Raw genomic sequence first — 17937 nt, forward strand, 5'->3', positions numbered from 1 at the left:
GAGACTTTTCTTCCTGATGGTCAACATGCTCAGAGTGTTACTGTGTAGTTATGGTTGTTCAAATATAGGGTTAAATGGAGGCAGATGATTCGCTGTGGCGACCCCTGAAGGGAGCAGCCGAAAGGAAAAGAAGAATGGTTGTTCAAATATACACATCCAAACAACACAAGACAGAAAGCAGTGAACTAGTGGCCCCGGGTTTGGCTCTGGTAGAGTTAATATGTCACTATGACATTAGGAGAAATATCATTCTTACAAATGTTTTTATAATCTGATATTCAGTGTTGGAAATATGTTGTAGCAAATGTTCATGTAACATTTTCAACAGGTGCCTGTGTTATCTTAAATTGTTAGATTACAGCAACTGGTCCTCAACAAATATGAAAAGAGGATTGGCACACATAAAGGTAGAAGAATATATTTACTGATTTATTCACCAAATTCTCCTTAGTTCTGCTGATAAAGTTCTTGCTGATTAATTGATCCATCCCAAAATAGTTCAGTTTATAAATATTATACACACAGTCACCATCTGTGATAACCATAGTGGCACAATCACAGTTAGCATGCTGTAGCTTTTTGGGAGTCTGGACAGTTAAAACTGAATTGTGTCAGATTTACTCCCAGAGTTAAATTATTTATTCAGACACATGTTAGATTTTGGTGTCTGAGTATGAATTAGATAGATAAACAGATGCTCCATAAGCCATGTGATTCTTCAATCATAGTAAACATCTGTTCAGTATTTTTTGCAACTTGGTAAAATGAAAGCTATACCTTTGGGCCGGTAGACCTAATGCTTCATGTGCTGTGTCCACGTACTGTCTATGTACTGTATGGGCATTCGTCTTGGTATGTTTATGTTCCAGGTACATGCACAGCCCAAGTCGCCATGTGGCTGAAAGTGAAACAGAAGTGCTACTGTACATTTAATGACATATTTCCTGCTATTTGCAGTACGTGCGAGTGTCTTATGACACAAAGCCTGACCTGCTGCTTCACCTGATGACCAAGGAGTGGCAGCTGGATCTGCCCAAGCTGTTAATCTCAGTCCATGGGGGCCTGCAAAACTTTGAATTACAACCCAAGCTCAAACAGGTCTTTGGAAAAGGGCTCATCAAAGCTGCCATGACAACGGGAGCCTGGATATTCACTGGCGGCGTCAACACAGGTAAAGTACAGTATAAGCAGGTCATTTTATTTTGAAGGCAAACTAAACTATGTACTCTGCAGTCTGCTTTTTGTACAAATGATGAGTGCGTTCAAATGTTCCCCATAAGTTATCAGATACTAAAAAAGTATTAATCATGCCCACCAGACATGGAAAGTTCTTTAGCCATTGGAACACTGCAAGGGGTTATTTGAAGTGTAAGCACTTAACTACACTTGCAGACACTTGCAATCAAATCTGACAGGTCTTTCATGCGTCTTGATTTAAATGCAGTATCAGGGAGTCTAGACTGCTAATTGTTGTGTCTGGAATTCAGGGGAAGGATGTCATGTTTTGACCAAAAGCTGAATTTGATTCTGCAAACCATAGTTTAATCACAGAAAACTATTTGAACAAAAGGTGATTGTTTTTATTGTGTTTATTAGTTGCCTGATAGAAATGACTGAGGATGCTATTAGGGCCATAAAGCCAGTAATGAACTGAAAAATTTCAAGGTGGGGTGTTCCACTGAAAACAACACAGGAATTTCCCTGTTAGAGCCTAGAAGAATCAAGGTTGTGGAGAATATCAACTTAACACTTTGTCAGTGGAGATACTGCCCAGCTGGATGAATTTGCCCTGAAGAAGGATTTATTAGGAGCCCAGTGCACTGGATCTTGAACATAGAAGTGGATGGTTTGATGTGTAAATGAAAAAAAAAAAACATTTAAACCCTGACAGCTATAAGATGATTAGGTAGCACCGTTTGCAAACAACAAAATTAAATCAGTTGTTTAATTTTTTTATAACCAGCAGGAGCTTATTCAGATTTCTTACCTCTTTCTGACGAGGACATGAAAATCAAATGAATAAAAGGGAAAACCAGAATGTGGAGAGAAAACAGCACATGAATTACCTATAAATGTGGAGTTATGTATATCAAAAGTATATTTCTGAGTGAATGTGAACTTCAGTGTGTTTCTGATAGTGAAACTAAGTCTTAGCACGCACTGATGTTAAAATGAATGGTTGTATTGCAAAATGAATGTATTTTAATATACTATGATGGTAAGAAACATGTAGCGTTCTGCTTTGTCTTCATTATATAAGTTCACTGTTTGTACTGCTCTCGGGTTGTTTCTAGATGACAAAAGTAAGATTTAAGTAAGAAAAATGATGGGACAAAAATGTTTATAGGAGAGATGAGAACAGAGATATGAAACAGTGGTGGATGCGATAGAGTGCACTGACGAGACCACAAAAATGAATAGAAAGTAAGATTTAGTGACAGAATGGGTGCAAAGGTAAGAAGGAAGAAGAGAAAGGCCTAAATAATGGATGGATTGGAGGACCAGATGATTTTAGAGGTGGAGAAAGAATGAATGTCAGTGGGAGCAATGAGATGAGATGGCTTTCAGGTCTCACTGCTGCTCCCCCTGAGGACAGCAACTAGAGGCCTGGAGCTATGACCTGTCTGTGTTTGAAGCCGAGGGTGTGTCTGTGTGTGTGTGTGTGTGTGTGTGTGTGTGTGTGTGTGTGTGTGTGTGTGTGTGTGCGCGCGTGTGTGTGTGTGTGTGTGTGTGTGTGTGTGCGTGCGTGTGTGTGTTTTTGTACGTTGTCTGCCACACTGCTTAACGGATCCTGTTTATCTTTCATAGTGGAGTGTATCATTATCTACAGTAGCTTGCAGCTGAATATTGATCATGACAACACTGATTTATTATCTGTTTCTCTGTCCCCTGACAAACATTTATGCACACACACACATAAACACACAGGGGTAATTCGCCATGTAGGTGATGCGCTGAAAGACCATGCTTCCAAGTCAAGGGGGAAGATCTGCACCATTGGCATTGCACCATGGGGCATCGTAGAAAACCAGGAGGATCTTGTTGGCAAAGATGTAAGTCTGAGAACACGCTTTTGTGTGTTTATCAGTGAAAAATGTCACATGTACCACATCCACCAAAATCTGTAAATTACAGTTGGTAGCTTGTTAAGTGAGATGCTGAGTAAGTGAATCTGATCCTTCAAAATGAGTGGGGCAGCTGGTGGGTACACATGAGACTGTGGAGCACATGCTGACTCCTTCAAATCTGGAGAATCAATGTTGTATTGAAGTTAAAGTTTTATCATAAGCTCCCGTTATACAAGTCAAGCAGGGCACCTAATGTTGGTGGCAGAATTAAGATGATTTTTCCATCTTAATTGGTCTCAACTCACTGCCCAATGACCAAACGAGCATCTAAGGAACATTAATACAGTGTTTGCATAGGTTTTAGATTAGAGTTTAACTGTAATATAACAGTCCAGTAATTACATAGTGGGGCAGCATGGTGGGGAAGTGGTTAGCACTGCCGCCTCACAACAAGCTGCTGGTTGATTGGTGAGTCTGAATTGCCCATATGTCTGCGTGTGTGTCGGACTGATTTTCTCTGTGTCGACCCTGAGTTAGACTACTGATTTTTCCAGTGTGTACCCCGCCTCTCACCTGAGTCAACTGTCATTGGCTCCAACATCAGATAGCTTGATGCGTAGTCCCTAGTGTGCGGTAACCTCCAAATTGCTAATCCTGATATGCATTTCCCAAGATGCAATGAGGTGTGCCTCCTTTCACATCCCTGTCTGCCTTGGAAATGTTTAACCATTCAAATTCTATTCCCTGTTTTTAACACTGTACATGTACATTAAAAACATGTACCCTCCAGGCTGGAGCCACGTCAATCTCTGATAACAACCTCAGAGTTATTTATTCAAACATTAGAAAAAGCTTCATCCAGAGCCACAGATGATGCTATACAGCTGCATCCCTTTAAATAAAACTCTTTGCCAAATTTATTATTATATTTGTTTTTTTAATGACAGCATGCCTTTATTATCATTAAACCATACATTTTTCCGAGTTTCAGCATACCTCTGTCAGCTATGGGCTTCCCATACAGTGTGTTTGCATATTTGTTAAAAGCTGTCTTCTTTTGCGTAGGTGGTGCGTCCATATCAGACCATGTCCAACCCTATGAGCAAGTTGACGGTTCTAAACAGTCTCCACTCCCACTTCATCCTGGCAGACAATGGCACCACGGGAAAGTATGGTGCTGAGGTCAAATTGCGACGGCAGCTTGAGAAACACATTTCCCTGCAGAAGATCAACACACGTGAGTGGAGTTCACTGTATCTTTCTGTAATGTCTATTGCCAGACTGACCAACTCGCCCTAAGTAGAGAAAAGATATTTTAAAATGACACAACAAGTGATAACAGTATAATGAAACTGCAGTCATTGCTTTATCAACACCACCACTGTGGGTTAATTGAGTTCAAAGTCTATCTTGTAAGTGCAACCAGACTAAAATTATCACTACCTGTTTTATGCAGTGTATTTTTAGCCAGTTGTGATATAACTTGACAAGCCTTTGAAAATGTGAGTCCCTTCAGGAGAGGTTTATTTTTTTTCTTTCAAAGCTTCCTGACAGCTCAGATGAACTTTTTCCTCAAATGAACTTGATAACCCTTGTCTTCTTGTTCTGGGGCACCACACACAGCTACCAAACCAGCTAACAATAACACAGACATGCATACACAGTGCAGACACAAGTACATTGTATTTATATACAAACACATAAAGGGATGAAGGGTGTCAAATGTGCTCACATCTATATTTTTACAAATAGTTTTTCTATTTTTATTTGCTGCCTAATAGTACAAAGCAGTAAGCCATTTTAAATCACTGGGGTGACAACACAGATCACAGGACAGCCTAATTTTTTTCTTTTCTTTTTGTATAATTTGACAGAGAAGAGTTACTACACAATGCTGTTAGAACTGAGCAGAATCTCGCTTTGTTCCGTTGCAGCTCAAATTTGTTGCATAAAAAGAACATTATGTTCATGAAAGAGCAGCGAGTGTATTTGAATACCTGTTTGTTGGTACAGTATAAGGATATAGGCGTTGATGTCCACGATGTTTAGTAAGGAGTATTTGTCTCTACATGCATATACTTTGCAATATGTGCAGTGTGGACCCATGTCACAATGCATTTCTTCATTTTTAATTTCCACATTGTACCTTATCTAGAAACCAAATGGATTTGCAAAAATACAAAATGTATTGTCTCTGTCTTTTTCTGCCTCACAAACACACGCAAACCTCTCTGATAACCTTTAAATACGTTTTTTCAATAGCCTCTCACAGCATTGTTTAGAATGTGTCAGAGCCAAGAACAAACCCGAATCAGAGAAGTGCTATTTGTAACCATGATTTATTTATTACCTTCTTTTCTTGTCAAGATAAAAGCATTTTATAATAATTTCCTTTGGTTCACAAGAATGCACACGTTTAAACAGCGGTGCTTATTTGAAAACTGTCAGAAAGTAGGTCTTACCAAGCAGATGTATTATTACAGTGTTAAGAGCAGTGTCATGACACAAACCTTATCTTTGACAATGCCATTTCTGTGCAGACTCAGACCTGTCACTGATGTTTGCTGATAGGGATTTTATAAGTACGTGTTAAATGCCACTCTCAAAATGTGTTACCGCTACCATATTCATCTTAATCTCTAAACTTCAGGGATTACTTCAGGATACACACATGTACATACTCTCTGATCATCGTCCAGTCTTGTGACCTATGGACTTCCCTTTGTCATCCTATGCCTGGACTCATACAAAAGGGGCTGGGAAGGCAAAGGGACGCCCAGTTGTCATACAAGCATCTAACCAATCCACAGTATATTATGGTAATCTGCTATTCCTATGATATCCATCTTCTGAGAGGCTTTAGCACAGATCAGGATCCAAAGTGAGCAGTAACACTTCCAGGAAGCCACAGATGAAACAGGTTATAGGTGTGTTCTAAAGCTGCTGCCCACCATGTTTAACAAAGAGCCACTCACAGACTATTTTGCAGAAACATTAACTTCAGCGGTGTCTGAAGAGACAGCAACTGTGGTTATTATGACATGCCATTCAGGACGACTACTGTTTTCTGTTAAGGTCAGTTTCAGGTGTAGTAGTGATAAATATTGTAATGTTTCCTGCACATGTATAATTGAGTATGGTACTTGGTATTTTGTGACTTGTCACAAATACACACTTTTTCAACTAATGCTTCCCCAGTGTAGAATTACTGTATGTTTTTGTGTGTGTTTGTGTAGCTTGTTGTGCTTGTGGATCCTTTACCTCCTCCTTTACCACCGTAGGGTTGGCAGACAAGGACAATTTCTTGATTTGATTACCTATCCACAGTCACCCAAGGAGTGCATCAATTTTCCTCACAGCAGGACTCCTGAGGGATCCAAGTGCAGCCTGAGGTCCTGTAAAGGAAAAGAGGATAAAGCGGGGGAAAGCAGTTTAGTTTGAATGCCACTAACATGTGGGTTGTAGACCACACATAATCACAAGGTCTTTTTTCTTTTTTTTTTCCTAACACACAGTCACACAGTGTGCACACAAACACAAGATGAAAGAAGTGTGGTGGGGAGATATGCGTAATCTCCCCCTGTGGTATTTTTGTGATGTCTGGGCAGTCGTATGGCTAATCCTTCCGTGCCTTCTGTGTGATTTGCCATGCAACAGCTTTTACCATGTCACTGAAGGAAATGCTGCAGCAATCAAATTGGCTCCACAACATTATAACATAATTTTTTAAAAATATCAGTTATAACAAATTGTCTGATTGCACTTCTTCTTTCATTACTGCAATGTCTTAAACAAATCTCAAAGTCATGATCATTTTACTGCTTCATTGAGATGTCCTGTTGCAGCAATTTGTGGTCATTTTTTAACAACATCTGATATCACCATTGGCACCTGTCAAAACCGGTGGTTCATAAACCTCTTACCTCATCCTTTTGTCAAAAACCTCATGGATAAACTACCTTCTACTTATGTTTTATTCTTTTTAGATGTGATGAAAGGCTTTTCGATGAAAAGTGGACAAGACAGGAAACTGCGGTTGGGAAGCTGTAAATGCAGTGGATGGAGCAAGCACATTCACACTAGGAAATGCGTTGCCCTCTCATGACAGTTTCAGCCAGACGTGGTCTAGCATGACAGAACATGGACAGAGAGACAGTGCAAAAGAGTCTGGATGACTGTAACAAAGAATTTGTTTAGGCAGCACAGGACGCCTCACATGTAAATAGAGGAGCAGAGCTTATAATTAGTTCCTGGCCATAGGGGGCAGTCCCTAATGGATAGGGAGTTGGACTTGTAACCTGAAAGGGGCGGGTTCGAGTCTCAGGACTGGCAGCAATTGTCAGTGGGGCGGAGTGAATAGCCAGCGCTCTGTCCACCTTCAATACCACAACTGAGGTGAGACCCCTGAGCAAAGCACTGGACTCACAGTTGCTCCCCGGGGAAGCGATGGCTGCCCACTGCTCCGGGTGTGTGTTCATAGTGTGTGTTCACTGCTGTGCGTGTGCACTTTGGGATGGGTTAAATGCAGAGCACAAATTCAGAATATGGGTCACCATACTTGGCTACACAAGTCACTTTCATAATTGTATATAAATGTAATTGTCTTTTAAAAAAGTGCAATATACTGTATATTGCTCATGCCAACACACAGTCTATTAGGATCTGTAACACCACACACACACACACATGCGTGCGCACAAACACACACACACACACAGGGACATTTCTTTCTTTTGAGCTTCTCCTTACCATCTCCTGAAGCTAGCAGATGTCGTCAAAAAAAAAAAAAAAAAAAAAAAATCAATAAAATGATTGGCACTATTCAGCACAACTCACTCAGTCGCTGCACAGCTCTTTTGACAGGTCTCCAGCAGTGGCTGTAATGCTTTTTAATCACACACCTGGCACAGGGAGAGAGGGAAAGTAAAAGAGAGGAAAAGAAAAGTGAGAAAATGGCGATAGAGAAAAGAGATTGCGAGTGAGAAGAAAGAGGAGTGAATTATATAAAGTGCGAAGGAAGTGTGAGGCAGCTGAGGAGGATGCAGGCAGTGAGATGAGACATTACCTTGAGGTGTCTTCACTGAAAAAACAGGATTAAAAAAAGTGAAAAGGACATAATAGGCTTCATCCATGAATGTTTTCCTATTTTCTCTTGGCACCTTGAGTTTGCCCTCTTCCATTTCACCTAAATTACTTGGAATATTAAGGTGGACACATAAGCACTTTGTATATTGAATTTCTGCATAGGTGTAGGCATGTGTGTGTTTTAACTCTGTGTCTACTGTGTAACCTTCACTCACAGTCCTATAGCAGTGGTTTCATTAATCATATCATACTTAAACGTAATTGAATCCAGAAGCCATAAGGCCTTGCATGGCCGATTAGACGACATTGTAACCTCCACCATGGAGCAACCATACATACGAGATTATAGTTGTTCTGTGGTTCATGGGAAGTCATGAAGGTGATAATATTCTTCTTTAAAGCTCTATCAGTTCCTGGACAGACTCTTGCTAATAATGTCACTTTTTCTTTATGCTGTCCGAGTTTTTGGACAGATTAGATAGATTAGGCAGGTAGATTACTTACACTTTTTGAATCTGTCTTAAAAAAAACCTGACACACTGTATCAAATAAAGCTAAAATAGCAGTGAAATTGTTTGTTTTTTTATGAGTCCCCTGGTTGGAGGTTTTGGTCCCTGTATTGTTGGTGCTGTAGTGATGACGCGCTGAACTGAAACTCAGGTTGTGAATCAGTGGATAAAGTATTTGCAACCCCTGAAAAAAAGAGTGTTTTTGCATGAGTGGTTACTAAAACAAAAATGTCAAAAATGATAAATATGAACCACCAGAGTGTTCAGCCCTGTGGTGGAGACAAAACTGAGTCAGTTACTGTAGAGTCAGGTTGGACACAAGACTTGCTCCAGGTATGGTTCCTGGTTGAGGATGTGCATAGTTGACAACACGTTATGTGGTGTGGAAAGAATCTGAGTGTATGATCAGTAGTGTGAACTGTGGTAAATATCTTTTGCAAGAGAACGAGTGGTAAAAAAGAGACGTGAGACGATCAGGAATGTTCTACTGGTTCTATTGTTGTATTACTTCCTGTCATATACATTTATTATAGACAACCCCTTTAGGATTTAAACTGTGATTATGGGCTATACAATAAACTGCTTTCTTACATTTTCAATAATTAATGGTTGGCTGAAGTCAAAGCAACATGACATATTGACAACTACTCACAGCATTTGTGGCATAATACCATTTACTGTAGCTTTTTATGGATCATTTGAAGGCGGGCCAGGGTAGGGATGTACAGTAGAGTATATTGTTTGTCATGTGAGCTGAATCCATACTGTTTTGGCAAGCACAAGTGGTAAGAAACAAACAAAAGTTGCAAACTGAAGTTTGCTAAGATCTCATTTTTAGTTGCCATTTCAGGTGACTTGTATCAGAACAAATTCCAGTGAAGCTTAGATATCAATAGATGTTTTTACACCTTGAAGAACAGGATTTCAGCTCCTTCCCTGTGCTTCTTTACTGATCCAGTTTACCCCACGACCCATATAGCTATTTGACTTAGTGGGATGATACATTGCTTTCACTAGTTTCAGGTTAATAATTCTTGGACTTGGCCTAATTCACACGAACATTTTGCCTTGCTTGAAAACATGCATAGGTTGTTTGGCGTGTGTTGTTTCATATACAAGTGAGACAATGAAATATAAGCAGTTGAAGTCCAGTTGGAGGAACATATTGTTGTGGTCAAATCCTGTTAGATACCAAAATGCAGGAGAGGTTTTTAATACTCACAGACACTGAAAAGTTATCACCACAGCAACTTCATGATGTTTCATCATCTCTCCCACTGTGCTGGTCCTTCCTGCATAACGCAATTTCCCCATTCAGTAATAATTAAAAGGGCTGCATATTCACACAGAGCAAAGTGTGTATGAATGTGGCCTTTATTTCCCATGGCCATGTCTGTGCACCATGAGTTATTAATAAAAACACACACACCTCCAGTCCTGCTCTCCCCCGAGTCGTTTGTTTTCTCTACCCAGTATTCAGAGCAGCCAGCTAGCTCGATAGCCGGCACAAAGCAGCTCAGGCCAGTCCCTTTGAAGATCATCACACAGCTCTGAGGCTTCTAGGCTCTCTGGAGAGCAGAGTATCACCACCAGACTAGCTGCAGCATTAAGAACACAGTCGAAGAGTTTATCCCTTATGTAAAAACAGCTGTGAACACTTGTAGTGAAAAAGTTCTATTGCTCCTCGAAAACAAAATACACATAAAACAAAGCTATGTAAAAGCTTCAAGTGCTGCCTTTAACTGTGCCACCATCTTGTAATGATTCGCTCTGGCCCTAACTCCATACCTAAATGTAGGAGCACTACACAGCTTGATTGAGATTACAGGTAAAAAGTGGCACAGAACATCTAATTCCTGTGAGTCAAAATCCTGACTGAAAAAGTAAATTTTGAGAGAGGCTTTGCCCTTTTGATGTGCCGGACCCCCTGACCTTTTGTTCTGTAGCCTGTCAAGTCATGTTGACTTCACTGATTTGAGCTTTTCTGTCTGCTTTAGTTGTTACTAGAATGAAAGTGGTTGTGCGTGTGGATAAGAGTGGTTTTTTTTAAATTATTTATTTATTATTTTTATTTTTTTATTTGTGGTGTCGGGTGTGAAGACAATGACCCACGTACTTTAGCACACCTCCTCCAGTCATGCTGATACTAATTTGACACATACAAGGACAAACACACAAACACTTGTACACACCCACACACAGAGGCATACACATCGACAGTGAGTCATTGCTGGATTCTTAATTAGGACCATTTAAGCACGTTATGTGTGTCTTACTTACACATTTCTCTTTTCCTCCCTAATTCCTTCTGTTTCTCGTTACTTCCTCGCTTTTGAGGCTGGATAAATATAGAAAGTTGTGGCCATGGGTTCTCTTTAGCCACGTCTCTTCTTTTCTTCTGCCTCTGCTTTTTCACACTTTTTTTAAAAAGTAGTTTCCTTGTAAGATAAAATGTGGCCATTAGGTTAAAAAATATATATGAAATACAGAGAGGGAGGGGAGAGAGAGAAAAAGGGTTCGGGAATTGTGTTGAAATGCATTGGCTTGTTGTGAACTGTATACAAATGCAATCAGCAAGGGAAAAAATGGCAGAAAGGCCAAATGCAATGCAACAGACAGAGGCGTGTGTTATTAAAAAATGTATGTACACATTATAAAAAATAACAATTATATTTTGAAAATAAATCTGTAACAGAGGCGTAGGTGTGAAAGACTGATTTTAAAGTTTGTCCTTTAATAATAGAAAGCTGTCCAGAGAACAGTCTTGCAATGTGGCAACCTAAAATACTTTGTGAACCCCAGTAAGAAGGATTACATTTTCACTATGTGCTCTGTAACAGATTAGCTTTCCAGCTTTGGGTTTATATTTCAACAATTGGTGTTCTTCTGAAATTGCCTACTCATGTAACCATATTGAATGTGTTCAAATACTTGGTGTTATCTGTTTTATAAGAGATGCATTCAGACCACAGCTAAAATCGATCAAAGGACTCTCTAGGACTCGCTTTCTAACAATCACAGGTTAAACTTACATTACTTTTAAAGAATTCCATTGCAAAGTCACAAGAAGCAGCAGCTGACAGAGGAATAGTACTGGTAAGTGTAAGGTTTCAGTTCGCACAAAAGCCTGCAAGAACAGCACTGGGGTATGATGCAGTTTTTTGGAGGCAGCTTCATGTTTTGTTCATGGATCCAGTGTGTGTGCGTGTGTGTGTATGTGTGTGTGTGTGTGTGTGTGGGGCAGGCAGAGTTTTCTCTTAAAAATTAGCCATGACACAGCTGTGCTTTCCATTCTTCATCTGCTCCTCTGTGGGTTTCAGTTGAACAGTAATCTGCTTTAGATACTGTGGCATTGCATCCAGAGCTCACCAGTCATTAATATCAATGCTTGATCTGACATAAACACAAATCCACAAGCAGGCAACAACAAAAATAGACATCCAAATAAAAATAGAAGAATCAGACACAAAATCCAAGTCATTAGTCTGTGTTTCTCTCACACTCTGTCCTATTGGTGTATGGTCGTGTGATGTGTTGTGGCACAGTGACGTTTTACCCCTTTGAAGTAGGCGAGGCCCCTAAAATATTCTCCTTATGTAACTGTCCCTGTTGCAGGGCCGCATGAGGCTGTGTGATGCAAAGCGTAATGGTATGCTTCTGAATGTGTGCGTGTGCTTGTGTTTGTGTGAGTGTGTGCATACAGCATGTAAGCATGCATTTGTACTCAGTGCTTGTCTGACAGACTATGCTTTTTCCTCTGTGAATTATGCAGTTCGGAATGAGGGTGCAGGGCAGGAAAGATCCGGCAGTTACACAGCTTTTGAATTAGAAGAGTCAAAACACCCGGCAGAAAACACACCACGTGAAACAGAATGGGAGGAGGAGGATAAGGCTCAAATGGCTACAGCAAGAAAAACTGTGGAGAGGAAGACAGAAAGTGAGTGAGTGAGAGGGTGGGAAAAAGGAAGGATGAGAGGAGAAGGTTTTAAGAAACGAATTTGACTGAGACCATAAAAAGGGGAAAAGCATAATGGGGTTTACAAAGGTGATGTTCAGTGGTGTATTGAGAAACAGGAAACCAGCTACAAAGAGAAAAACAAGAAAAAAACAGGAAACTTCTTTGAGAGTTTGGCAATAACTTTCATATGTATGATACCTTCTCGTCTGCATGGAGAGTCAAAGCACCCTGCTGGTTATTCATAATTGCCTTTTCACTAACAAAGATCACACCATGTTTAGGTTAAGGTTTGTTAATTGGAAGAGCTGGCACCTCTGAGAAAGTCTGAGAGGAACCCAGGGTGGGAGCACATCTTAGACTAAGAGAAATATGGAGCATAGGTGACCTTTCTAGGTGGGTTGAATACAGCGAAAGAGAAGGTCTCATGGCAGAGGTTAGCATTTTGGAACTACTACTACTAATTATGCTTCAACTTTTGTCGTATTCACTTTTTGATGTGAGGATGAGGAATAGAAGAGCATGATGCTCCAGTGAACGGTTTGACATGAATGCCAGTGACATGGACTTGGACATGAGACTTGATGGATGTTTTTATTCTGAGAACAGAATTAATTGTACATGACAAAGCTTTTTTAACTAGACTTTTAAATGTCTATTGACTGAAATTAAATATTTAAATAGCTCCAACCAGAATAATATGAAGAAAATGTCTTGGGAGCTAGGATGTTTTGGGTGGCTCCTTCAGATATGACAGGGAGGTAGAGGTGTTGTGAGTTCAGTAGAATATGGTGGCAGAAAATGATAGTAATGGTGATGAATGGGGACCTGAAACTAGTGCCAAGGTTTTGAATTTCTAAAACAAGTAATGGGACATGGAGTTAGCCTTTGTTTGTAATTTTAATGATGATATTCTCTCTGTATGGTTCACCTTTATGCCCACTCAGGTTTCCAAAGAAGAGTTGCTGTGACAGTGGATTAGAGTTCATAAAGAGTGCAAGAAGGAAAAAAGTGTGGCCAGTTGCTGGTGATCCACCATCTGCTGCAGTACTCCCCAAATGTGATAGAGTGTACTTTGTCTGCCTAGAGCCGAATGTCTTCGGGTTGGGAAATGTGGAGGAATGCGGTGGTCAATGAAATGAGGTGTTAAAGGAAGATGCAGCCTTATGAGGATTGTATGATACAGTTGGTATAGCTGAGCTGGGAGAGGAACTGGCCATTTGTTCATCTGTTGCTATTTTCCATTCATCCATCCATCCATCATCTATAGCTGCTTATTCCTATTTAGGGTCACAGGGATCTGCTGGAGCCTATCCCAGCTCTCTTTGGGTGAAAGGCAGGGGTACACCCTGGACAGGTCACCAGTCCATCACAGAGGATCTTTTCCATAGTATACTAAAAGACCTCCATGTAAAGTATGTACCAAGGCTGAACAGAGGGTTGAAAAATATAAAGAGGATATGTTAGACAGCTGAGAAATGTAAAGAGCAGGCACTGGGGCCCCCCCTTGCCAGTGGGGGCTGAAGAAGCCTGTCATAGCTCAGCGGCAGCATCTTTGGTTTTCATCAAGGTGGTGTGAGACAGGGAACCTGGCAGGAGGATTCCAGTGAATGGGTGATTGAGCAGTGGCTGTGTCCTGAATCCATCTGTATTTAATCCAGTACAATTACTGTGTGCCATACACTTGTGACAGAAAGCTAAATGTGTAAATCTGTCCATTGTTTAGAGCCCTAAGTAAATATTTGAAAAGAAAAACACTTCATGCTAACAGCCCCACAATACTATGCATTTTGTAGACGTGAACACAAGCATTGAGCAGCTCTACAGAGGTTGGTGATGTTGCAAAGAAACGAGGATTAGTTACCAAAAGTGTATAAAATATGAATTTATTGCTAAATGTTAGGAAAACCACTGAATGAACATAAAATAGAGCAGTAAATGTAGAGTTGGAAAAGTTTGCTGGGCAAGGAAAAGTTGTGTCAGGTAGTGAAGTGGTTGACTGCATGTGTGGTGACCTGACACCAGTCAGTTGGCGTGGCATCTGGTAAAGTGCTGTTGAGCTGCGCAGCAGCATCAGAGACTGTACCCTCTTTTTGTTAGAACCTCCTGGAGAGAAAACAATGAATGGTACTTTGCCATGATACGTGGATTAAAGAGCACAACTGGGGAGGCTCGGTGGCTGGTTGAGAAGGTCGAGATTCAAGAGAGAATGGAAGAGACTCTAAAATGGACAGATAATCAAACACATTGCTGTCAGGTTGGCTGAGGAGCAACTTGTATCCATGGTGATCAATAAGCAATTGTAGCTTTAAAGATATATAAGATATGTCTAAGTAAAAATGACAGGAAAGAAAGGGGTTTATCCCATGGATATACAGTGAAGGAGGGACTAAGAACTTGACTCAAACCTCTGATATAATAACTTCATAAGTATCCTGTGATTAGCAGGCAAGGTGCCATTTTTGTGTTAAGCCCTCTCATGCACCTACTGACCATAGGAACATAGCAGAAAGTGTGCTGGTTATTTTTCGTAGAGGCGCTCTCTGCCATAGGACCATACCACTACAGGACAGTCGAGAAGTTTTTCCTTCTACGTTTTTTCTGTATGTATTTCCTGTTTCATCCCCTCATCCTCTGTTTCTCCAACTCCCACTCTCACTTGTTGCAGGTATCGGTCAGGGTGTGCCAGTGGTGGCTCTGATTGTAGAGGGAGGCCCTAATGTGATCTCCATAGTGCTGGAGTACCTCAGGGACACTCCTCCAGTCCCTGTGGTTGTGTGTGATGGCAGCGGCAGAGCCTCGGACATCTTGGCATTCGGGCACAAATACTCCGAGGAAGGAGGGTATGCATTCACATGTGGACATTATACTTGCCCTGCAAAAGACAGTATTCATACAAATTTTAACAAGAGTGGAAACACTTTGGAATTTTTCTTCTAACACTGGAATCATGATAATCTCTATCATGTTTGTCTTATTTTAGAAAATTATTAAAATCCCTTAGCTCAAACATATCATTTTATGTACCTGTAATGCTGTAGCAACAATGTACTGTGATTCTGCACCTAATCATTTCTTCAGAAAACCATGGTTTTAGGGAAAAAAATAAAAATATTAAGTGATGCAAGAACTTGTAAAAATGTGTCAGTTGTCTGAAATGTGCTGATGCATTACTTAAATAACACACAAGTAAACATTATAGTTATATTCTTCAAGGGGTACACAAATCAAATCAGAATTGTTTTTCCAGCTTCATATATCCAGTTACAGCTGATGGCAAACTTGCATAATCACATCTCACCGAGGACTCGAGATAGTAGTGCTTAGAGTACCAGTCAACCTTGGCTTCACTCATAAATCTAATTTGCCTGTTTCTCCCCTCACCATTTTCTTCTGCCTTTGATCTGACCACCGCTTGACACCCTCATGTCTTTGTTCTGCCTTTCCAGCATAATTAACGAGTCTCTAAGAGACCAGTTGCTGGTGACCATCCAGAAGACATTCACCTATAGCCGCACGCAGGCCCAACATCTGTTCATCATTCTCATGGAGTGCATGAAAAAGAAGGAGCTGGTGAGTGTCACTTGTAAACACATTTGTACATACACATTTTTGCAAAAAATAGTACAGTACAGTGTGTATGTCTGTGTATATATATGTATATATATATAGAGATACACCCGCCTACACTTTAATACTAGACTTAGCCTTCATAACTCCTGGATTTTCAGGACTTTAAGTCACACTGAGAGCTAAATTGGCATTGTTGAACAGACAAAAACATATATAAGTTGCTTTGGTGTATAAGTCGCATTTCTAATTATAGTAATTGTAGTCTAAATTAGCCCATAAAGAACGTAGGTTAGGCATAACAACAAGCAGAAGAGCATTATGGAATTCATTCATCCCTGTCAAGTAACAACTCCACCAATTCAGGGTGAAGCAGCGTGTCCTCCTCCTCTCTCAGGTTGGCTGAATGCTGACACTCACTCCAAACTTTGTTTTAGCTGCAGACTTTATTACCTGCACTTTGAAGTCTGCAGTATTTCTCTTTCTTTTGGGCAGCATTTTCACTTGTGTTACACTAGGAGTTAGAGTTTAGCGTAAACATAGGAGTTTTCACTTCAGCAGTACAGTGTTAACGTTCAGTTGAGTCAAGAGTGCCATTTAACATTAGTGACTACTTGATAAAATTACAGTAAATGAACACATATCACTTCACTATATAATCGCACAACAAGCCAGGGTAGTAAAAAAAAATTCAACCTATGGTCCAGGAAATATGGAAAATGCCTAACAACAACTCCTAAACCTTGTTCTCACCTTGACCCTGAAACCAAATCTTAACCTTCAAACTGCCCTTTGTTTTGATGTCTCAAAGGCCAAATATGGAAGAGGCAGAAAATGATTTGTCAAAGGAACCTTGCTCATAATGAAACTTTTACTGAAGCAGTCTTTGCCCTTTGTATCTTTAATGGATGACGTGATGTTAAGTGGATGTAAATGTATTCAAATAACGTTTGGGACCAAATGGCCTCCTCTTTGAGGGTTTGTACTTTGGGGGTGTTTAAGTCAAGACACGCAACATGTCATGAGTGGCTGTCACACACGTTCCTCTCGCTGTAGAGGAGGATCAGTCCCCTTCATATGAAGCTAACCTCTAACAAATGATGCGATGATGACATGTACTGTGTAAATGTGTGTGCATGAGTCCTTTACCTGCCCCCATGTGTATGTGGGTTACATGTGTTCACATATGTTAACCCTGGTACAGTTCATCGCAGTAGCAGGGGGCATGATGGCCACACACATACCACTTGCTAAGCAGCGTTTGCCTCAGTTCGTAGTGTACTGTGTCTTTTGCCAGGGCAGGCGGTTATTTATGAGGTTTATATGTGTGAGGTTTATTATAATGTGTCTTCAGGTGTGTACAAATATTGTATTTCATCATTTTATTATATATGTCAGCTATTTTGTGTTGATACATACATGCACATACGTAGAAAAGTGTTTTGCAGTCAGCCCCACACTGGTCATGGTTGTGCAGCGTGGAAATGGATTGATTGCATCCTCAGCGAGATCTCACTGGCTGACTGATGGTCACACTGATGGATCTTCTCAACACAATACACTAGTGCAGAACAATGCGGCATGAATCGTTTAACAGGAGCAACTGTAGAGGCCAGATAATCTGATGCCCTCTGAATGAACAGTAATTGAACTGTTACCACTGCCACTGCATGTGTTTGCTATGCTGAATTTGGCCAAGGTTATATTTTTAAAGGACAGTCTTCATAATCTCTACAGGACTCTGTGAGTT

At 40.4% G+C, this 17937-nt stretch overlaps 1 protein-coding gene across 1 annotated transcript in view; it reads left to right on the forward strand.

Moving 5' to 3' along the window:
- trpm3 (transient receptor potential cation channel, subfamily M, member 3) overlaps positions 1-17937 on the forward strand; it is a 122542-nt gene that overhangs the window by 67537 nt on the left and 37068 nt on the right. The window contains 5 exon segments of the mRNA XM_026321317.1: positions 958-1171; positions 2929-3053; positions 4134-4305; positions 15286-15460; positions 16067-16190. Of these exon segments, the coding sequence (XP_026177102.1) occupies positions 958-1171; positions 2929-3053; positions 4134-4305; positions 15286-15460; positions 16067-16190 (810 nt within the window).

Source organism: Mastacembelus armatus, chromosome 9 (assembly GCF_900324485.2).
Source record: "Mastacembelus armatus chromosome 9, fMasArm1.2, whole genome shotgun sequence".
Classification (NCBI taxonomy): Eukaryota; Metazoa; Chordata; class Actinopteri; order Synbranchiformes; family Mastacembelidae; genus Mastacembelus; species Mastacembelus armatus.